This window comes from Scyliorhinus canicula, chromosome 11, assembly GCF_902713615.1.
Source record: "Scyliorhinus canicula chromosome 11, sScyCan1.1, whole genome shotgun sequence".
In the NCBI taxonomy this organism is placed as follows: domain Eukaryota; kingdom Metazoa; phylum Chordata; class Chondrichthyes; order Carcharhiniformes; family Scyliorhinidae; genus Scyliorhinus; species Scyliorhinus canicula.
The window spans coordinates 144604880-144627695 of record NC_052156.1 but is presented as its reverse complement, the minus strand read 5'-3'; the positions used below and the strand labels follow the sequence as shown (position 1 = coordinate 144627695).

The window sequence follows — 22816 nt, the reverse complement described above, 5'->3', positions numbered from 1 at the left end:
AAGTGAGGTTAAGTTGGACAGAAATAAGGCAGCACGTTGGTGCAGTGGTTAGCACTGCAGCCTCAGGGCGCTGAGGTCCCAGGTTCGATCCCAGCTCTGGGTTACTGTCCGTGTGGAGTTTGCACATTCTCCTCGTGTCTGCGTGGGTTTCAGGTAGGTGGATTGGTCACGCTAAATCGCCCCAAAACTGGAAAAAATGAATTGGGTACTCTAAATTTATATTAAAAAAAGTTGGACAGAAATATTGGGTCGGCACAGAAATAAGGGGCCGACTGGAGGTAAGTCCCTGTGCGTGAGGGCGGTTACCATGGCGACGCCCGGGTATTATGGGCTGCGCGGCCCCGCCCCCTCCCCCGGCGCAGGCGCAGTGAGGGCGGGATGGCGGCGGGACGATGCTGACGGTTGGGATCACAGGCGGCGCCGAGCAGCAGCGACATGGCCAGGCTGGCCGACTACTTCGTGCTGGTGGGCTACGACCACGACAACCGCGGTGAGTGTGCGGCCTGGGCCCCAGGATGGGGGTGACCGCCCTCAACGAGCGGCCGCCCACTGAGCTCCCAGACCCGGCCGGCTCCACACCGCGGACCCCGGAGCGATCGGAGGCCCCGAGGGGCGGGAGGGGAAGGGGGCGTGGGGGGGTAGAGGGAGGAGTGAGACTGGGGAGGGTGGGGGAGAGGGAGGAGTGAGACTGGGGAGGGTGGGGGAGAGGGAGGAGTGAGGGTGGGGGAGAGGGAGGAGTGAGGGTGGGGGAGAGGGAGGAGTGAGGGTGGGGGAGAGGGAGGAGTGGGGGAGGGAGGAGTGAGGGTGGGGGGAGGGAGGAGTGAGACTGGGGAGGGTGGGGGGAGAGGGAGGAGTGAGACTGGGGAGAGGGAGGAGTGAGACTGGGGAGGGTGGGGGGAGAGGGAGGAGTGAGACTGGGGAGGGTGGGGGGAGAGGGAGGAGTGAGACTGGGGAGGGTGGGGGGAGAGGGAGGAGTGAGACTGGGGAGGGTGGGGGGAGAGGGAGGAGTGAGACTGGGGAGGGTAGGGGGAGGAGTGAGACTGGGGAGGGTGGGGGTAGAGGGAGGAGTGAGACTGGGGAGGGTAGAGGGAGGAGTGAGACTGGGGAGGGTGGGGTTAGGGGGAGGAGTGAGACGAGGGAAGAGTGAGATGGGGAGAGGGAGGAGTGAGACTGGGGAGGGTGGGGGGAGAGGGGAGGAGTGAGACTGGGGAGGGTGGGGGGAGAGGGAGGAGTGAGACTGGGGAGGGTGGGGGGAGAGGGAGGAGTGAGACTGGGGAGGGTGGGGGGAGAGGGAGGAGTGAGACTGGGGAGGGTAGGGGGAGGAGTGAGACTGGGGAGGGTGGGGGTAGAGGAGGAGTGAGACTGGGGCGGGTAGAGGGAGGAGTGAGACTGGGGAGGGTGGGGTTAGGGGGAGGAGTGAGACGAGGGAAGAGTGAGATGGGGAGAGGGAGGAGTGAGACTGGGGAGGGTGGGGGGAGAGGGAGGAGTGAGACTGGGGAGGGTGGGGGGAGAGGGAGGAGTGAGACTGGGAGGGTAGGGGGAGGAGTGAGACTGGGGAGGGTGGGGGTAGAGGGAGGAGTGAGACTGGGGAGGGTAGAGGGAGGAGTGAGACTGGGGAGGGTGGGGTTAGGGGGAGGAGTGAGACGAGGGAAGAGTGAGATGGGGAGAGGGAGGAGTGAGACTGGGGAGGGTGGGGTAGAGGGAGGAGTGAGACGGGAGGGTGGGGAAGAGTGAGACTGGGGAGTGGGGGGGAGAGGGAGGAGTGAGACTGGGGAGGGTGGGGGGTAGAGGGAGGAGCAAGATTTGGGGTGGAGGTAGAGAGGAGTGAGACTGGAAGGGGTGAGGGTAGATGGAGGAGTGGGACTGGTGAGGGACGAGTGAGAAGCGAGACTGGAGGGGATGGGGTAGAGGGAGGGGAGAGACTGGAGGGGATGGGGTAGAGGGAGGGGAGAGACTGGAGGGGATGGGGTAGAGGGAGGGGAGAGACTGGAGGGGATGGGGTAGAGGGAGGGGAGAGACTGGAGGGGATGGGGCAGAGGGAGGGGAGAGACTGGAGGGATGGGGGTAGAGAGAGGAGTGAGACTAGAGGGGGGTGGGGCTAGAGGGAGAAGTGGGACTGGTGAGGGTAGAGACCAGAGTGAGACTGGTGAGTGAGAAAAGAGACTGCAGGGGATGGGGGGAGGGAGGAACGGGAGAGACTGGAGGGGGTGGGGGTAGAGGGAGGAGTGAGACTGAAGGGGTTGGGGGGTAGAGGGAGCAGAGAGACTGGAGGGGTAGAGGAGGAGAGAGACTGGAGGGGTAGAGGAGGAGAGAGACTGCAAGGGGCGAGGTGAGAACGCGGGGTGATGCGAGAGCCCGCGGGGTGAGGCTTCAGAGCACGCGGGATCAAGTGAGGGAGCGTGCAGGGTGAGGTGAGAGAGCGCACGGGGTGAGGTGAGAGAGAGCGCGCGGGATGAGACGTGAGAGAGCGCGCGGGGTGAGGTGAGAGAGCGCGCGCGGGGTGAGACGTGTGTGAGCGCGTGGGGTGAGGCGAGAGAGAGCGCGTGGGGTGAGGCGAGAGCGCGCGGGGTGAGGCGAGAGAGAGCGCGCGGGGTGAGGCGAGAGAGAGCGCGCGGGGTGAGGCGAGGCGGGAGAGCGCGCGGGGTGAGGCGAGAGGAGCGCGCGGGGTGAGGCGAGAGGGAGCGCGCGGGGGAGGCGAGAGAGAGCGCGCGGGGTGAGGCGAGAGAGAGCGCGCGGGGAGAGGCGAGAGAGAGCGCGCGGGGAGAGGCGAGAGAGAGCGCGCGGGGTGAGGCGAGAGAGAGAGCGCGCGGGGTGAGGCGAGAGAGAGAGCGCGCGCGGTGAGGCGAGAGAGAGAGCGCGCGGGGTGAGGCGAGAGAGAGAGCGCGCGAGGTGAGGCGAGAGAGAGAGAGCGCGCGGGGTGAGGCGAGAGAGAGAGAGCGCGCGGGGTGAGGCGAGAGAGAGTGCGCGGGGTGAGGCGAGAGAGAGAGCGCGCGGGCTGAGGCGAGAGAGAGAGAGAGAGAGAGAGAGCGCGCGGGGTGAAAAGTGAGAGCGCGCGCACGGGATGAGAAGAGAGCGTGCGCACGCGGGTACAGTAAATAAATAAATAATCTTTAATGTCACAAGTAGGCTTGCATTAACACTGCAATGAAGTTACTGTGAAAAGCCCTCAGTCGCCACATTCAGGCGCCTGTTTGGGTACACATGGGGTAACGAGAGAGGTAGAGTGAATGCGCGAGGGGTGAGGCGAGAGAACGCGGGGTAAGGAGCGAGTGAGAGAGAGCGTGGGGAGAGAATAAGAGCTCGTCGGGGAGAAGGTGCAAAAGGCCGCAGGTCGGGGAGAAGGAGCAAAAGGCCCCAGGTCTGCGAGAGCGAGAGAACCGGGCGCATGTCACGGAGTAGGAGGGAGAGAATGGCGGGGGGTGTAGTCGGGAGGGAGAGAGCGTCAGGGTAGGGAGGGAGAGAGCGTCGGGGTAGGGAGGGAGCCTGAGAGAGCGTTGGGGGTAGGGAGGGAGGGAGAGAGCATCAGGGGTAGGGAGGGGGCATCGGGAGAGGGGGAGAGAGCATGGGAGAGAATGAGGGAGAGAGCGTCGGGGAGAGAGGGAGAGCCCCTGAGAGAGGGAGCTGGGGGAGATTGTGCCGGGAAGAGGGGGGAGGCAGCGACGGGAGAGAGTGTTTGGATGATGAGGGAGGGTGGGAGAGAGTGGTTGGTGAGGAAGGGCGGGAGAGAGTGGTTGGTGAGGGAGGGTGGGAGAGAGTGGTTGGTGAGGGAGGGCGGGAGAGAGTGGTTGGTGAGGGATGGCGGGAGAGAGTGGTTGGTGAGGGAGGGCGGGAGAGAGTGGTTGGTGAGGGAGGGCGGGAGAGAGTGGTTGGTGAGGGAGGGCGGGAGAGAGTGGTTGGTGAGGGAGGGCGGGAGAGAGTGGTTGGTGAGGAAGGGCGGGAGAGAGTGGTTGGGGAGGGAGGGCAGGAGAGGGTGGTTGGTGAGGGATGGCGGGAGAGAGTGGTTGGTGAGGGAGGACAGGAGAGGGAGGTTGGGGAAGGAGGGCAGGAGAGAGTGGTTGGGGAGGGCGGGAGAGTGGTTGGGGAGGGAGAGAGTGGTTGAGGAGGGAGAGAGTGGTTGGTGAGGGAGGGAGAGAGTGGTTGGGGAGGGAGGGAGAGAGTGGTTGGGAGGGAGGGCGGGAGAGAGTGGTTGGGAGGGCGGGAGAGAGTGGTTGGGGAGGGCGGGAGAGAGTGGTTGGGGAGGGCGGGAGAGAGTGGTTGGGAGGGCGGGAGTGAGTGGTTGAGGGAGGGAGTGAGTGGTTGAGGGAGGGAGTGAGTGGTGGAGGGAGGGAGTGAGTGGTGGAGGGAGGGAGTGAGTGGGTGAGGGAGGGAGTGAGTGGTTGAGGGGGGAGTGAGTGGTTGAGGGAGGGAGTGAGTGGTTGAGGGAGGGAGTGAGTGGTTGAGGGAGGGAGTGAGTGGTTGGAGGGAGGGAGTGAGTGGTGGAGGGAGGGAGTGAGTGGTGAGGGAGGGAGTGAGTGGTTGAGGGAGGGAGTGAGTGGTTGAGGGAGGGAGTGAGTGGTTGAGGGAGGGAGTGAGTGGTTGAGGGAGGGAGTGAGTGGTTGAGGGAGGGAGTGAGTGGTTGAGGGAGGGGAGTGAGTGGTTGAGGGAGGGAGTGAGTGGTTGAGGGAGGGAGTGAGTGGTTGAGGGAGGGAGTGAGTGGTTGAGGGAGGGAGTGAGTGGTTGAGGGAGGGAGTGAGTGGTTGAGGGAGGGAGTGAGTGGTTGAGGGAGGGGGTGGGGGGTTGAGGGAGGGAGTGAGGTGGTGAGGGAGGGAGTGTGTGGTGGAGGGAGGGGTGGTGGAGGGAGGGAGTGAGTGGTGGAGGGAGGGAGTGAGTGGTGGAGGGAGGGAGTGAGTGGTGGAGGGAGGGAGGGAGTGGTGGAGGGAGGGAGGGAGGTGAGTGGAGGGGAGGGAGTGAGTGGTGGAGGGAGGGAGTGAGTGGTGGAGGGAGGGAGTGAGTGGTGGAGGGAGGGAGTGAGTGGTGGAGGGGGGAGGTGAGTGGTGGGGAGGGAGGGAGTGGTGGAGGGAGGGAGTGAGTGGAGGGAGGGAGTGAGTGGTGGAGGGAGGGAGTGAGTGGTGGAGGGAGGGAGTGAGTGGTGGAGGGAGGGGAGTGAGTGGTGGAGGGAGGGAGGGAGGGTGGAGGGAGGGAGGGTGGGGGGGGGGGAGGGAGGGAGTGGTGAGGGAGGGAGGGAGTGAGTGGTGGAGGGAGGGAGTGAGTGGGGAGGGAGGGAGTGAGTGGTGGAGGGAGGGAGTGAGTGGTGGAGGGAGGGAGTGAGTGGTGGAGGGAGGGAGTGAGTGGTGGAGGGAGGGAGTGAGTGGTGGAGGGAGGGAGTGAGTGGTGGAGGGAGGGAGTGAGTGGTGGAGGGAGGGAGTGAGTGGTGGAGGGAGTGCGTGGATGAGGGAGGGAGTGAGTGTGGCTGCTGTGAGTGTGTGGTGGGGGTGTGAGCGTGTGGTGGGGGCGAGTGAAGGAGCGTGTGGTGGGGGGGCGAGTGAAGGAGCGTGTGGTGGCGGGGCGAGTGAAGGAGCGTGTGGTGGCGGGGCGAGTGAAGGAGCGTGTGGTGGCGGGGCGAGTGAAGGAGCGTGTGGTGGCGGGGCGAGTGAAGGAGCGTGTGGTGGCGGGGCGAGTGAAGGAGCGTGTGGTGGCGGGGCGAGTGAAGGAGCGTGTGGTGGGGGGGCGAGTGAAGGAGCGTGTGGTGGCGGGGCGAGTGAAGGAGCGTGTGGTGGCGGGGCGAGTGAAGGAGCGTGTGGTGGCGGGGCGAGTGAACGAGTGGGACGAGTGAACGAGTGCGTGGTGGGGCGAGTGAACGAGTGTGTGGCGGGGGGCGAGTGTACGAGTGTGTGGTGGCAGGGCAAGTGAACGGGTATGTAGTGGGGTGGCGAGTGAACGAGTGTGTGGTGGCGGGGCGAGTGAACGAGTGTGTGGTGGCGGGGCGAGTGAACGAGTGTGGTGGGGGGGCAAGTGAACGAGTGTGGTGGGGGCGAGTGAATGGCAGAGGGAGTGAGAGGGAAAGTGAACGAGGCACCCGATAGGTGCTCTTGTGGGGTGGGAAAGAGGCAGGGAGATGCTGGGACGTGGAGCAGATGCAGCATTGTTGGGAAGGAGGTAAAAAGAGAGGCAGAATTGTGTGAGAGAGCAGGGAGGAATAAATATGTGAGACAGGTGGGAGAGACATGGGGAAACTAGGAGAGAGACACTGTGAGCTGAGTAAGGCAATGGAGGGAAAAACAGTGAGACGGAAGAAAAGAGAGAGGCATGAGTCGAGTGGGAAAGGGCAAGAAAGGAGGATGAGAGAAAGAGGTGGAAAGAGGGAGACAAAGGCAATGAGAGGATGGTGAGAGGGGGAGTAAGATGGGAAGATGGGCTGGGGAGAGAGGGACAAGGGATTGAAATGGAGGCACAAGTGATTTGAATGAGCTGAGAGTGGTGGAAGGAATGGAGAGAGACTGAGATAGGCGGAGTGAAGAGGAAACACGAGAGATGGGTGGGGGCAGAGGGAGGATAGAGGGGGAATGGGGAGAGATGAGAATCAATCTGCATTAGTAAAGATGCAGATGGGGAACATGAGGTCAATAGATGTTGAATTTCGGTGCAGGGAATTGGCTGAGTTGATTTGGAGTAAAAGGTGTGTATCAGAGAATGAGAGATAGTGAGAGTGTTGAGGGTGGGATGCAATTCTGGTATAAGGTGGAACGGGGAACGGAAGTAATGTCATAGATTTAATGGTCAGATCAGCCTGTTTGTGGGGTGTAATGTGTAAAATGATTTTATATGCTGAGAGAGCAACTTGTGCACATGAGTGCAAATTTATAAATATGTGAGGCAAATAAATTGAAATGTGCTTTGCAGTTGTTGGAATGTATCAATCTACATTGCCTTGATTATCCATTAGTATACCACTGGATTTAATGAGTGGTAACCCTGGAGTGTACTGATAGGATTGTCTGTTGTATTAATGCTTGATTCTGGTGTATGGCTATAGTTTTGGCATGGTCAAATCTAAATTCGTGTCATTAACCTGGTGGGCATGGAAGGACCTCTTAGCTAGTTCCTTGGTTTCGTGGATGACTTCCGCTCCAGTTCGATGGCTTCTGAGATTGTTAATAACTCCATTGCACGATCTGCAGATCGTGCTTGAAGGGTTGGGTCGATGGGTTTGTGTGCTCCATTGGTCTTGTTGCTTTTGCATCTGCACACTCGCCAAAGTCTCTGTGTTTGGTACCTTCCTGAATGAACCTTCTCCGTTTTGGTTGTTCAGGAACCAAGGGTCTCCGATGAGGGATGCTCTGAGAACATGGGCGTCTATATATTTATTCTCATACTAGACTTCCAGGAGGCACTTGGTAAGATTAGTAAAAATAAAAGCGTGTGAAATTGGACATCACCAGTGATTGGTAAGGAAGTTGGAGGCAGAGCAGGGACAAAGGGAACATTTGCTGATTAGGCAATGTGACAAGTGATGTTCCCCAGGGCAGGAGTTCTCAACTGGGAGTATAGTGGGCCCACAGCCCCCAAGGGAGGTGTCAAGGGGACCACCATAAATTTCCTCTGGGATTTAGAAGGAAATGAGACAAATACACTGCTTTGTAAAAACAGCTTCAGGCTGGTGGCTTGAGTTCCTACTTGGATCTCCTGACCTATGCATTGACACTGCTGGCAGCTCATTGAGCAGAGAGTCAGGCAGCATGATCTCTGGGTGCTGTACCAAAGAGGCATCATGGATTCTTCTCGCCCAATACTAACCTCCAGCTACAATTTCAACCTGCCAGGACTGTCCTGGAATCATTGTAAAACATTAATCTGGAGACAGAACAGTTTGGGGTGAGGGGAAGAAATCATATAGGTCTTTTAAAAACAAAAGATGTATTTTTTATCAGTTTCATCTTACACTTTTGTTTATTAGTTGTACAAATATCGGAGAGGAGTCAATAAGGCTGGTTTACTATCAGATAGTCAGCACTGGTTGCTGTGACTGGCACAGTCTGAGAGAGACCGTGATTTTAAGGAAAAGAGCTGGATGGCATCAGGTGTTTGACGTTCCGGTGGAGGGAAGCAGTAAGTGGATGAGCATAAGAGTGTACTAGGGCAGCAGCTGCAGTAATGAGTCGGAGGGGCTCTGAGAGACTATTTATTTAGCAAAAATACGTGCAACAGGCATCTGTGGAATTTTTATAACACTGGAGGGGGGGTTTCCAAAATGGAAACAATCCCTGCTGCAGGGATCTGTACTGGGGCACTGGCTTTTCACCATATGTATCAACAGAACTGTGTATTTAAGTGTACGGATGGCACCAAGTTAGGAGGGACAGTGGGTTATGTAGATGGAAGCAGGAAGTTGTAAAGGAACATTGACATATGTCTCTGTGAGCTGGAAAATCTGGCAGATGGAGTTTAGTGTGAGGAAGTGCATGATTCTCCACTTTGGGTTCAAGAATGACAAGGAATATTTTTAAAATAGCATGGGGCTGGAAACTGGCAAAAACCAAGAGAACTGGGTGTACGTGTACACAACCCGTTATAAGCTTTTAAACAGGTACAAAAATTTATATAGCTAATGAAATGTTGGCCTTTATTCTAACGAGTAACAGGTTGCATAGATGAGGCTTGGATTCTCTTCTGTGTAGAAAGTTGAGGGGTAATCAAAGTTGGGTGCTTCCAATGGTAAAATGATTCAATAGGGTACTAGAAGCTATTTCCTCTGTTAGGGGAATTCAGAACAATGGGTAAGTTATTCAGAGGTGAAATCAGGAAACATTCCTTCACAGAAAGATAATGAACATCTGTAACTCTCTTGCCCCCCAAAACTGGATGCTGGGCTCAATTTAAATTTAAAAAAAATGAAGTTGGTAGATTTTTGTTGGATAAGGGTATCAAGAATTATTGAATAGGATCATTGAACATTTTTAAGGCTGTTAGATTCTTGATTGACAAGTGAGTCAAAGGTTATAGGGTGTAAACAGGAAAATAGAGTTGAGGCTACAGTCAAGATCAGCCATAATTTTATCAAATGGCAGAGCAGGCTCGAGGGGCTGAATGGCCTACTCCTAATTTGAATGATTGTATGAGATGTGAAGCAAAAATGAGTAAATGGATTGAGATACTAATCAGCTATAATCCGATTGAATGACAGAACAGATTTGAGGGGTGAATGGCCTGTGTTCCATAAACAATAATTGCATAACAACTTGGCTAATTTGTTTGTGGTGTGGAATATTTTGGTCAGGACACTGGTCGGATTTCTTTGCTCCTATTCTATTAGTGCTATGGCATCTTTTTCATCCACCTGATTACTTGTCATTCAAAAGATAACTGCTCTGACAGTGCAGCAGTCCCTCAATTACACACTTAAGCAGCAGCCCAGATTTTTTTTGCTGAAGCCCCTGGTGTGTTACTTGAACCCATGACCTCTAACTCAAAGACAAGATTGTTTGCACCGAGCCAACCTGACTCGAGTAAAGAATGTGAATTTTGTATAATGAATGCCTAAGCAGAAAAAGGCCAAGTCAATGTTGGGGCAGTTCTGACCATGTGAGCAGTTGCTGCAAATGTTTCCATCTAAAATTTGATCACTGCCCTTAAACTAGTTTGGTATGAACTGCAAATATTCCTGCTTTGCCTTAAGTTTCAGAATCCATGTCATTGATTGTAAATTAGAAACAGGAGTGGCCTCAATACCAAGTCCTGTAAAAATGCATTCTGTACTTCACCGTCACAATCACAGCCCATTTAACCAACCCTTCAAGCACCATCTGTCCACATGTGGCAAAGTCAGTGGACTTATCAGCCATCTTGGAACGCATCAATTCCGAGGGACTACATATGAGGAAGGTAGCTTTAAGGTCTACCTTTTATATACCCTTCAGTTAATTTCTAGCCCATTCCCAACGTTTAACCCAAATCTCTACATTGTTGGATTTGGCTAGGAGCCAAATAACTTCTAGTCTGAGTACATCATGTTGTATGGATTTTCACAGTTGTGGAGGAGGTTGATCAAAGAAACAAAGAACTTTTACTGTATTTATAGTGTGTTTTACAACCTCAGAATATCCGGAAGAGCTTTGCAGTCAGTGAAGTACTTTTGAAGCAAGGTCACTGTTGTGATATAGTAAGGCTGGATTTTCTCTTTCTAAATTTTTCAAAAATAAATTTAGAGTACCCAATTACTTTTTTTCCAGTTAAGGGGCAATTTAGTGTGGCCAATCCACCTAACCTGTACATCTTTGGGTTGTGGGGGTGAAACTCACGCAGACTCGGGGAGAATGTGCAAACTCCACGGACAGTGACCCAGGACTGGGATTTGGACCCGGGTCCTCAGTGTCATAGTCCCAGTGCTAACCAGTGCGCAGTGGTTAGCAGTGCTGCCTTACGGCGCTGAGGTCCCAGGTTCGATCCTGGCTCTGGGTCACTGTCTGTGTGGAGTTTGCACATTCTCCTCGTGTTTGCGTGGGTTTCGCCCCCACAACTCAAAAGATGTGCAGTGTAGGTGGATTGGCTATTCTAAATTGCCCCTTAATTGGAAAAAATTAATTGGGTACTTTAAATTTATTTTAAAATTATATTTTAAGTATGTATCCAATTCCCGTTTGCATATTATTATTGAATCTGCTTTATTGCCATTCACCTTCAAATCATTTTGCATAGTTTGAAGTTTTCTTGCCTTTGCTCACTTATACCACTGAAAGAGAATTGTAACCACTGTTCAGCCTTTGTCGCTGTATTTTTTTTAGTTTCCATGATGCCCCATGGAAATCCTTTAAATGTGCTTCTATGTTTTATTTTACTCATCCCACTGAACTTCTTGTATGATCTGTAGAGGCCATTTTTCCATTTTACTTGTTTATCAGTTAGGGCACATTTGTTTAGTTAACTTGTACTCTGCATGTTCAGCTTTATTCTTTTAATGGATTCTGATGGTTCAAGTAGATGTCAGAGATCCATGGTACTACTTCAAAAACAGAGACTTTCTGATATCCTGGTTAACATTCCTCCTTCAATTAACACTGCTAAAATCCCATTAAGAGCCATTCACCTTATTTGTTCGTTATGCAACGTTGTCTATATTGGCTTCTGTGTTTTCCTAGGAACACAGGTGACTATGTGAAAATAATTATTTGGGTGTGATGCCTTTGGAATGTTTGAGGTGTGCATTAATGTAAGTCCCCTTTAAACATTTAAATTCAGTTAGTACCTGCAATGAAAAAAATCAGATAAATAAGCTGCTTTTCCAGGATGACATGATTTGCTGGGTGGTGTTTGAAATTTCAGCAGTCATTGTTGGTGTGACCTAGTGAAGTGATTTTTAAAACCTAAACTGTTGGTGTTTCTCATGGCTCATAAATTGCTGGTTGTTTAACTTAGAGGTTTGAAAATAAATACCTACAGTAGAAATGCTATAATTTATATATTACTCACTGGCTAAAGGAGCAAACACTGTAGCTAAGAACTCACAGAGAAATTGCAGCAGACTTAAAGGAAAAATGTTTCTTTAAAGTTAAATTGCTTTTTAAAAAAGTGTGTGTTAATTGACTTTAAATCAATTTATGTTTTTGTGTATAGAATGCACTTCCTGTGAACGTCACACTTCTGATGATCATTTGACTCATGGAATATGCTAGCTAGAAGTAAAAACGTTTGATCTAGTGTGCCAACCCATGTCTTCACGTTTGCAATGGGCAGCACAATAGGAAAAGAAATGTAATTAAATTAAATTAAATTAAATTAAATTTAGTAGTAGAGGGCAGCACGGTGGCCTAGTGGTTAGCACAACCGCCTCACGGCGCTGAGGTCCCAGGTTCGATCCCGGCTCTGGGTCACTGTCTGTGTGGAGTTTGCATATTCTCCCCGTGTCTGCGTGGGTTTCGCCCCCACAACCCAAAAATGTGCCGAGTAGGTGGATTGGCCACGCTAAATTTCCCCTTAATTGGAAAGAATAATTGGGTAATCTAAATTTATAAAAACAAAAAATTTAGTAGTAGATGCTGATCAGTGATGGCATTTGAATAATAGTAAATTCCCTGCACTGTTGCTTACAATCAGTTGATTTTTTAAATAACAAGATGATTCATAGCGCCAGGGACTTGGGTTCAATTCTGGCCTGGGGTGACTGTGAGGAATTCTCCCCGTGTCTGCTTGAGTTTCCTCCCACAGTCCAAAGATGTACAGGTTAGGTTCATTGGCCATGCTAAATTGTCCCTTAGTGTCTACAGATGTGCAGGTTCTGCGGGATTACAGGGATAGGGCGGGGGAGTGGGCCTAGGTAGGGTGCTCATTTGGAGGGTTGGTGCAGACCCGATGGGACGAATACCTCCTTCTGCACTGTAGGAATTCTATGGTCTAAAGGATTTGGAGAGAGGCTTCTGAAATCTATTCCGTAGAGATTTAGGTGCCTGAACACACATCAGTAAAAGCACGTGGAAAGGTACAAAAAATGATTTAAAAAGCTAAGAGAATATTGGCCTTTGTCTCAAAGGGTAGAAGTTATGTTCGTCAGCTCTGGTTAAACCCCATCTGCAGTACTATGTTCGATTCAGGCAGGTCACCGCACTTCAGGAAGGATATACCAGGGAGGATGCAGTGCAAATTCACCAGAATTATGCTGAAGCTAAGAGATTATGACAATGTGTCGTATGAACTGAGATTGTACTTAAAAAAAATAAATATAAATTTAGAGTATCCAATTCTTTTTTTCCCAAATTAAAGGGCAGTTTAGCATGGCCAATCCACCTACCCTGCACGTCTTTTTAGGTTGAGGGGGGGGAGGGGGGGGGAGGGGGGGGGGGTGGACGGACCCCAAGTTTGTACTCTTTTGAGTGCAGAAGATTAAGAAGTGATATAATTGAGGCATTTGAGATGATTAAAGGAATTGAAATGGTGGATTGAAAGAAACTATATTTCCTCAGGTGGGTGGTAGAATCTAGAAGAAGGGGGGTATAACTTTAGAATTAGGCTGTTCAGGAGTGATGTCAGAAAAGACGTCTTCACATGAAAGGTGTGGGAATCTTGAACGCACTCCCCTAAAAAGGTGTTAAGACTGGGAGTCACTTGAACATTTCAGAACATGAGATTGATAGATATTTGTTAGGACAGGGTATTGCGGGTTTTGGAAGTAAGCTGGATAGATGGGAGTTAAGATACATATCAGGTGTGATCTATATGATCTAGACGAGAAGCTTGGAGGGCTCAATAACCTAATCTTCCTATTAGTCCCTCTGTTATTAGGCTGGAGCTACCTTGTGACAGTGTTGACATGAAATGTGTCCAAAATAATAACAAAAAGTCAGGTTTGTTGACAAAAGGTAAATGTGAATTTGAGGAAAAGTTGCATTACCTGTCTTTGCTGAAGAAGCTGACAAAGAGCTGGCTAACCAATGATTAGGGGAGGCGGTGGTGTAGTAGTATTGTCACTGGACTAGTGAACCAGAGACCCAGAGTAATGCTCTGGGAACTCGGGTCCAAACCCCAAATTTGCAGAATTAAAAAATAATAATCTTGAATTAAAAGATAATGATGGCCATGAAACCATTGCTTCGAGTCACTATTGACCTTTTAGGGAAGGTAATCTGCCATCCTTACCTGGTCTGGTTTACATGTGACTCCAGATCCACAGCAATGTGGTAGACTCTTAGCTGCTCCCTCAAGGGCAATTAGAAAAGGAGCAATAAATGCTGGAATAGTCAGCAAAACCCACGTCCCGTGAATGAAAAAAGAATCTGGCAGATTTGGGCATGCCAATCTATCTACGGCCTTGTATTTTAAACCTGAGTTTTTAATCACATGTATTTCTTTTAAAAAAATATTTTTTATCCTCCTTTTTCACTTTTTCTCCCAGATTTACACCCAACAATAAACAATAATCAATAACGAATGTAATGTCAATCCCCATATCAATAACGACGATCCCATCCTCCTACCAATCCTCCTACCCTGGGCACAGGGTGGAGAAGTTGATCTTCACCGTAACAGGATCCACCTTAGGGCGATCAACGAGACGAAGGCTACAACATCTGCCTCCATGTCCGTTTCCAACCCCGGCTGGTCCGAAACCCCGAATATGGCCTCACAAGGGCCCGGATCCAGTTTCATTTGCACCACTTTAGAGATTATCCTAAAAACCCCCTTCCAGTAGTCCTCTAGCTTTGAACAGGCCCAAATCATATGAACATGGTTTGCGGGGCCTCCCCCACAACGTTCACACACATCTTCTACCCCTCAAAGAGCCGGCTCATCCTCGCCCTTGTAAGGTGTGCTCTATATACCACCTTCAGCTGTATCAGCCCCAACCTCGCACACAGGGTGGAGGCGTTCACCCTCCAGAGCACCTCACACCTCCTCCATACCTTCTCCCAGCTCTCCCACTTTGCCTTGATCCGGCGTATTCGCCTCCTCCAAAATAGCTCCGTAAACCGCCAACACTACCCCCCTCTCCAGTCCCCCTGTCGTCAGCACCTCCTCCAGCAATGTGGAAGCCGGCTCTACTGGGAAGCTCTGTATCTCCTTTCTGGCAAAGTCTCCAACCCACTTGTATCTAAATATTTCTCCGTGCTCCAGCCCACACTTGGCTCCCAGCTCCTTCAATCCAGAAAAACAACCCCCAAGAAACAAATCTTTTAACGTCCTAAATCTGTTCCCCTCCCATCTCCGAAAATTTCCATCCCACCTCCCTGGCTCAAATCTATGGTTCCCCCGAATTGGCATTTCCCTTGACCCTGCCCTGACCCGAAGTGCTGGTGAAACTGCCTCCAAATTCTCAACGTAGCAATTACTACCGGGCTCCCCAGGGCCGCCGGGAGCGGTGCTGTCGCTATCACCTCCAATCCCGACCCCGTGCCCAATCTCTCCTCCATTCTGACCCATTGGGAGTCAACCCCTCTCACCCAGCTCCGTACCTTCTCCACATTCGCCGCCCAGCAATAATACATCAGGTTCGGAGGAGATCACTTGTATTTCTACTTCCTTTAGCAAATTTCACTACTGAATTCTATTTTAGTGTTTAAGCTCTCAACAACGCATACAGTCTATTTAACTTCACATTCTGTGTGTTTTGAACTTTGCCATTTCTCCAGCCCAGTTAGCATTGGTTACGTTGTCGACTTTACGCCTCTCCCCTTTGACATATTTGTTGAAACTAATCTGCTTTTAATATTTCTGGCTAGTTTACCCTCGGGCGATCTTGCGACAGAGTGATAGCATCCCAACCTCTGGGCCAGAAACTTTAGGTTCAAGTCTCACTTCAGGACCTGATGGCCATTGAATATATTCATAATGCGTCCAAACAGGTTGATTATCATATTGTAAATCCTTCCAATACGCCGGATAAGAGCGTAATAGCCTTATTGAGGAATTCAAACTATTACAGTATTTTGTCAAACCAATAGAAGTCCATGGTCTCCAATGCCCTCTTAAGGCATCACTTCATATGGATTAGTAATCCAGGGGTCCAGGCTAAGGTTCTGGGGACATGATTTCAAATCCCACCACAACAGCAGCTGGAATTTGAATTTAGTTTTTAAAAAAAATCTTGCTGGATGAAGCTCGTCTCAGTAATGGTAACCAGATTCCCTGCGCTCCCCGCGAAGGGGGTGAGTGACAGGGTGCTCTCGGGGGTCTGGGTCGGGGTGGGGAAGATATCCGATATCTACAAGCTTATGCAGGAGGTGGAAGAGGCGTCAGTAGAGGAGCTGAAAACGAAGTGGGAGGGGGAACTGGGGGAACAGATCGAAGACGGGACATGGGCTGATGCCCTGGCGAGGGTAAATTCTTCCTCCTCGTGTGCGCGGCTTAGCCTCATCCAATTCAAGGTGCTGCATAGGGCCCACATGACTGGGACGAGGATGAGTAGGTTCTTTGGGGGTGAAGATAGGTGTGCCAGGTGCTCGGGGAGTCCAGCGAACCATGCCCATATGTTCTGGGCATGCCCGGCATTGGAGGAGTTCTGGAAGGGGGTGGCGAGGACGGTGTCAAGGGTGGTGGGATCCAGGGTCAAGCCAGGATGGGGACTCGCGATCTGTGGGGTTGGGGTAGAGCCTGGAGTGCAGGAGGCGAAAGAGGCCGGTGTGCTGGCCTTTGCGTCCCTAGTAGCCCGCCGAAGGATTTTGCTACAGTGGAAGGACGCGAGGCCCCCAAGCGTGGAGACCTGGATCAATGACATGGCGGGCTTCATTAAGCTTGAGAAGGTTAATTTCGCCCTGAGAGGATCGGTGCAAGGGTTCTTTAAACGGTGGCAACCTTTCCTCGACTTTCTGGCTCAACGATAGGGTACTGGGACAGTAGCAGCAGCAACCCGGGGGGGGGGGGGGGGGGGGGGGTGGGGTGGGGGACGTTGATTATGTTAGCTTATTTTATTTAAATTTGATTTATCTAATTTTAATTTATGGTTAAGTTCTCTTGTTTGGGGGGGGGGGGTGGGGGAATGTGATACATGTGATGTTACGGTATGGGGGGAATTGTGGGTGTTATGGGGCTGTTAGTTGCATATTACTGCTTTTTGCTATACTTTTTGTTATATTTTCTGTAAAAAATTCCAATAAAAATTATTTAAAAAAAAAAGTAATGGTAACCATGACACAATTATCATCAATAGTTGTAAAAACCCATCTGGTTCATTAATGTCCTTTAGGAAAGGAAATCTGCCATCCTTGCCTGGTCTGGCTTATATGTGACTCCAGATCACAGCAATGTAGTTAATTCTCACTGTCCTCTGAAATAGCAAACCAAGTCACTCAGTTCAGTGTAAATTAGGGATGGGCAACAAATGTCAGCCCTGCCAGTGAGGCCCAAATCCTATGAAAAAGAAAGATGTTGCAATGATTAATTCGCAGAACTGGAATTCTGTTTCAGGTTGAGCCTGAAGTTTTGTGTGACTAATAGGTGGAGCTGAAGTGATTAGTGGCACTGTTTGGTCAAACAAATACTGTTAGAGGAAGTGCATGTGGACTAGCCTGTACATCACCATGTGGTGCCTTTTTCAGAGATTCAAATGTATCTATGAGAAATCACTGAATACAAACCTGAGTGATGCAAGCATATGTGCACGAGACTCGTGTTGACCACTGGCGCTCTCAGAATTCTTTTTTGCATTAAGGACTAGTTTGTTTGGATCTTATTTAATGGAGGATTCTGAGAGTGTTTGAATCATCAAAGTTTACAGCAGAGAATAAAGAATTTCAGCTCATTGCACCTGCGCTAAAGCAATCCAAAACTGATTCCACTTCCTCTCAGTAGCTCTGTATATATTTTCGAAATTTTTTTTTTTTTTTTAAAAGAGAAATACAGCACAGAACAGGCCCTTCGGCCCACGATGTTGCGCCGAACTTTTGTCCTAGGTTAATCATAGAATTTTGGACAATTTTTCATGGCCAATCTACCCAACCTGCACATCTTTGGACTGTGGGAGGAAACCGGAGTACCCGGAGGAAACCCACGCAGTCACGGGGAGGATGTGCAGACTCCACACAGACAGTGACCCAAGTCGAAATCGAACTTGGGACCCTGGAGCTGTGAAGCAATTGTGCTATCCACAATGCTACCGTGCTGCCCTTAAGAAGTTAACCTACACTCCATTATTCTACCCTAATCCAAGTACCTATCCAATAGCCGCTTGAAGGTCCCTAACTTTTCCGACTCAACTACTACCACAGGCAGTGCATTCCATGCCCCCACTACTCTCTGGGTAAAGAACCTACCTCTGACATCCCCTCTATATCTTCCACCATTTATCTTAAATTTATGTCCCCTTGTAATGGTGTGTTCCACCCGGGGAAAAAGTCTCTGACTGTCTACTCTATCTATTCCCCTGATCATCTTATAAACCTCTATCAAGTCGCCCCTCATCCTTCTCCGTTCTAATGAGAAAAGGCCTAGCACCCTCAACCTTTCCTCGTATGACCTACTCTCCATTCCAGGCAACATCCTGGTAAATCTCCTTTGCACCTTTTCCAAAGCTTCCACATCCTTCCTAAAATGAGGTGACCAGAACTGCACACAGTACTCCAAATGTGGCCTGACCAAGGTTTTGTACAGCTGCATCATCACCTCACGGCTCTTAAATTCAATCCCTCTGCTAATGAACGCTAGCACACCATAGGCCTTCTTCACAGCTCTATCCACTTGAGTGGCAACTTTCAAAGAACTATGAACATAGACCCCAAGATCTCTCTGCTCCTCCACATTGCCAAGAACCCTACCATTAACCCTGTATTCCGCATTCATATTTGTCCTTCCAAAATGGACAACCTCACACTTGTCAGGGTTAAACTCCATCTGCCATTTCTCAGCCCAGCTCTGCATTCTATCTATGTCTCTTTGAAGCCGACAACAGCCCTCCTCACTATCCACAACTCCACCAATCTTCGTATCATCTGCAAATTTACTGACCCACCCTTCAACTCCCTCATCCAAGTCGTTAATGAAAATCACAAACAGCAGAGGACCCAGAACTGATCCCTGCGGTACGCCACTGATAACTGGGCTCCAGGCTGAATATTTGCCATCCACCACCACTCTCTGTTTTCTATCGGTTAGCCAGTTTGTTATCCAACTGGCCAAATTTCCCACTATCCCATGCCTCCTTACTTTCTGCATAAGCCTACCATGGGGAACCTTATCAAATGCCTTACTAAAATCCATGTACACTACATCCACTGCTTTACCTTCATCCACATGCTTGGTCACCTCCTCAAAGAATTCAATAAGACTTGTAAGGCAAGACCTACCCCTCACAAATCCGTGCTGACTATCCCTAATCAAGCAATGCCTTTGCAGATGCTCAGAAATCCTATCCCTCAGTACCCTTTCCATTACTTTGCCTACCACCGAAGTAAGACTAACCGGTCTGTAATTCCCAGGGTTATCCCTATTCCCTTTTTTGAACAGGGGCACGACATTCGCCACTCTCCAATCCTCTGGTACCACCCCTGTTGACAGCGAGGACAAAAAGATCATTGCCAATGGCTCTGCAATTTCATTTCTTGCTTCCCATAGAATCCTTGGATATATCCCGTCAGGCCCGGGGGACTTGTCTATCCTCAAGTTTTTCAAAACGCGCAACACATCTTCCTTCCTGACAAGTAACTCCTCAAGCTTATCAGTCTGCTTCACGCTGTCCTCTCCAACAATATGGCCCCTCTCGTTTGTAAATACTGAAGAAAAATACTTGTTCAAGACCTCTCCTATCTCTTCAGACTCAATACACAATCTCCCGCTACTGTCCTTAATCGGACCTACCCTCGCTCTAGTCATTCTCATATTTCTCACATATGTGTAAAAGGCCTTGGGGTTTTCCTTGATCCTACCCGCCAAAGATTTTTCATGCCCTCTCTTAGCTCTCCTAATCCCTTTCTTCAGTTCCCTCCTGGCTATCTTGTATCCCTCCAGCGCCCTGTCTGAACCTTGTTTCTTCAGCCTTACATAAGTCTCCTTCTTCCTCTTAACAAGACATTCAACCTCTCTTGTCAACCATGGTTCCCTCACTCGACCATCTCTTCCCTGCCTGACAGGGACATACATATCAAAGACACGCAGTACCTGTTCCTTGAACAAGTTCCACATTTCACTTGTGTCCTTCCCTGACAGCCTATGTTCCCAACTTCTGCACTTCAATTCTTGTCTGACAGCATTGTATTTACCCTTCCCCCAATTATAAACCTTGCCCTGTTGCTCGCACCTATCCCTCTCCATTACTAAAGTGAAAGTCACAGAATTGTGGTCACTACCTCCAAAATGCTCCCCCACTAACAAATCTATCACCTGCCCTGGTTCATTACCAAGTACTAAATCCAATATGGCCTCCCCTCTGGTCGGACAATCTACATACTGTGTTAGAAAAGCTTCCTGGACACACTGCACAAACACTACCCCATCCAAACTATTTGATCTAAAGAGTTTCCACTCAATGTTTGGGAAGTTGAAGTCGCCCATGACTACTACCCTGTGACTTCTGCACCTTTCCAAAATCTGTTTCCCAATCTGTTCCTCCACATCTCTGCTGCTATTGGGGGGCCTATAGAAAACTCCCAACAAGGGAGTTTCTTCAATTTTCTCTTCAGTAACACCCTCAACCACTTCTTACAAAAAAATCACGCCAAGCTCAAATAGCCATCTCTGAAGAGATTTCTCCTGATCTGTTATTTAATCATTTTTTTTCTTTCTTTTTTATAAATTTAGATTACCCAATTATTTTTTCCAATTAAGGGGCAATTTAGTGTGGCCAATTCACCTACTCTGCACATTTTTTGGGTTGTGGGGGCGAAACCCACGCAGACACGGGGAGAATGTGCAAACTCCACACGGACAGTGACCCAGAGCCGGGATCGAACCTGGGACCTCAGCGCCGTGAGGCGGTTGTGCTAACCACTAGGCCACCGTGCTGCCTGTTATTTAATAATAATCTTTATTATTGTCACAAGTAGGCTTACATTAACACTGGAATGAAGTTACTGTGAAAATCCCCTAGTCGGCACACAGTTCAGGTACACTGAGGGAGAGCTCAGAATGTCCAATTCACCTAACAGCACGTCTTTTGGGACTTGTGGGGAGGAAACCGGAGGAAACCCACGCAGATACGGGGAGAATGTGCGGACTCCACACAGACAGTCACGTAAGCGGGAATCGAACACGGGACCCTGGCCACTGTGAAGCAACAATGTTAACTACAGTGCGACTCGTGTTTTGTTGGTGACTGTTAAATTGATGACTCCTTATTAGTGTGTTCAACCAGAAAAATTGTCTTTCCGTTGGTTGTAAAACGTTTTGAGACATCCAGTGGTTGTAAAAAGCACAATTATTTTTTTCCAACTAAGGGGCAATTTGGTGTGGCCAATTCACCTATCCGGCACATCTTTGGGTTGTTGGGGGAGACCCACGCAGACACCGAGAGAATGTGCAAACTCCATATGGACAGTGACCTGGGGCCGGGATTGAACCCGGGTCCCCAGTGCTGTGAGACAGTAGTGCTAACAACTGCTTCACTGTGCCGCCCAGCACTATTTAAATACAAGTGTTTATTTTCTTTCCTATCAAAGTGTTCATAATTTTCAAAACTTCTAGTTCTCTTTTTTTGTGTTTTTTTTTCTAGTTCTCTTAACCTGCTTTGCTTCAGTGGAAATTGTTCCAATAAGTGGTGTGTCTCTTCAAAAATAACCAATTCCTATAGGTGGTATTTGTTCTTGGGATAAAGGCAGCTTTAGCATTACATTATTTTTTGGTAGCCTTAGCTGCCCAGCGGGGTTCTAAGAATCAAGCATGTGGTGTTGGGTTAGAATCGTGTGAAGGTCAGAAGAGGCAGCGGCAGCAGGTTATTTTCATAATATGGCAGCTTTCATGTTAATTTTAGACAATTGCCAAATGTATTAAATTTACTTTTTACATAACATGCTAGACTTTAATGGCATTTTGTTTTACACTTCTGGAATGCACTGTGGGAAAGGTGGTGGAAGCAGATTCAGTTGTAACCAATGAAAGGAATTAGATGTACACTGGGAACAAAAATGTTAACAGGGCTGTGGCTATGTGCAGGTCAGGTGGATTGGCCACGCTAAATTGCCCTTTAATTGGAAAGAAAATAATGGGTACTCTAAATTTTAAAAAGAAACAGGGATGTGGGCTAAAAGCAGTGTGTGGGATTATTTAGATAGCACTTTTAAAGAGCCAGCATAAGCATGGAAGGCCAAAAGGCTTTTTGCACTGTAAGATTCTGTGTCCTCATTCTGTGATTTCTGAACTGCCTCCAGTTTCACTGCCTCTCCCAGTTTGACATCATCTGATCGCATTGAGTTGCTGAGCCCAAGTCATTGACATAAATTAGACACAGCTGTGATCCAAAAATTTATTGCTCTGCCTATGTAGTATTCACCCTGACTGAATTTCCTCTTTAAAAAATGCCTGTTGCCCAACTTTTCAGAAATGTATAATCCATTTTTAAGGTTCAAAAGCTTTGAACTCAGGACAATATTTTCCTGATACTCAACTCCCTGGAGTCAAATTACTTTGACCCAAGGTGGTCAGTGCCTGTGGGCTATTTGACTGAAGGGGGCATCACAGCTAAATTCAATTGTGCCTTGCCCAGTGTCTCCGCAGAGTTTTTAAGCATGGGTTGATTGTTAGGGTATGGCTGGTAATCCTGTCCCTAGCCAAGGTGCCTCAGGCAAGTTGTAGTGTTTCTATTGCAGCCCGATTGCGATTGGTGAACTCAGCACAAATTGATGATCAAACTTGGGACCTCCATGTTATGTATGGCTCTCTACAACTTTGGATTTATCTGCTGAACTATCGGAGAAGCCAAAGAGTTCAGTTTGATGTCGCATTCAATTTTGTTCTTGATTTTCCTCAGTATTTGTCTCGGCTGTAGCTGTGTGCACAGCAATTGAAGGATGCAAGCAGTAAAAATTAAACACAGATGGTGTAAAAACATTGAATTTTATATTGCATCCTTGTTGCTGCTAGTGTTTTCCCTGAACAGCTTTCAATTTGTAATTTAAGTGATGGGTTGCAAGCATTAGTACCCTATTGCTTCTGAGTTGATCTTGTTGCTTTATGAAGAAACTTTCCATTAATTTATTTCCAATACATTTCCAGAACTGACTGCATAGAGGGTAAAGGACATTGTTAATTTATGTCAAGTAACCCAGTGAGTGATTTGTGCATCCTAAACAGGAAGGCTGTTGATTGCATTAGTGCTTGGTCTTTTGGAGAACTTTTTTGTTAAAGTAACCAAACTATTAAAATATGATTGTTTTTGGAAGAAAACCTTTGTATGTTTGTATGTTCATTTGACTTCACAATATTGGGATGC

At 49.3% G+C, this 22816-nt stretch overlaps 1 protein-coding gene across 7 annotated transcripts in view; it reads left to right on the top strand.

Annotated features, from left to right (window-relative positions):
• The first annotated feature begins 359 nt into the window (after window positions 1-359).
• The window catches only part of sbf1 (SET binding factor 1), a 198636-nt gene continuing 176179 nt past the window's right edge, over window positions 360-22816 (top strand). For all 7 annotated transcript variants that reach the window (XM_038811644.1, XM_038811641.1, XM_038811642.1 and 4 more), the window contains exon 1: window positions 360-490. In XM_038811644.1, the coding sequence (XP_038667572.1) occupies window positions 436-490 (55 nt within the window). In that variant the 5' untranslated portion in view covers window positions 360-435. The remainder of the gene's footprint in view (window positions 491-22816) is intronic.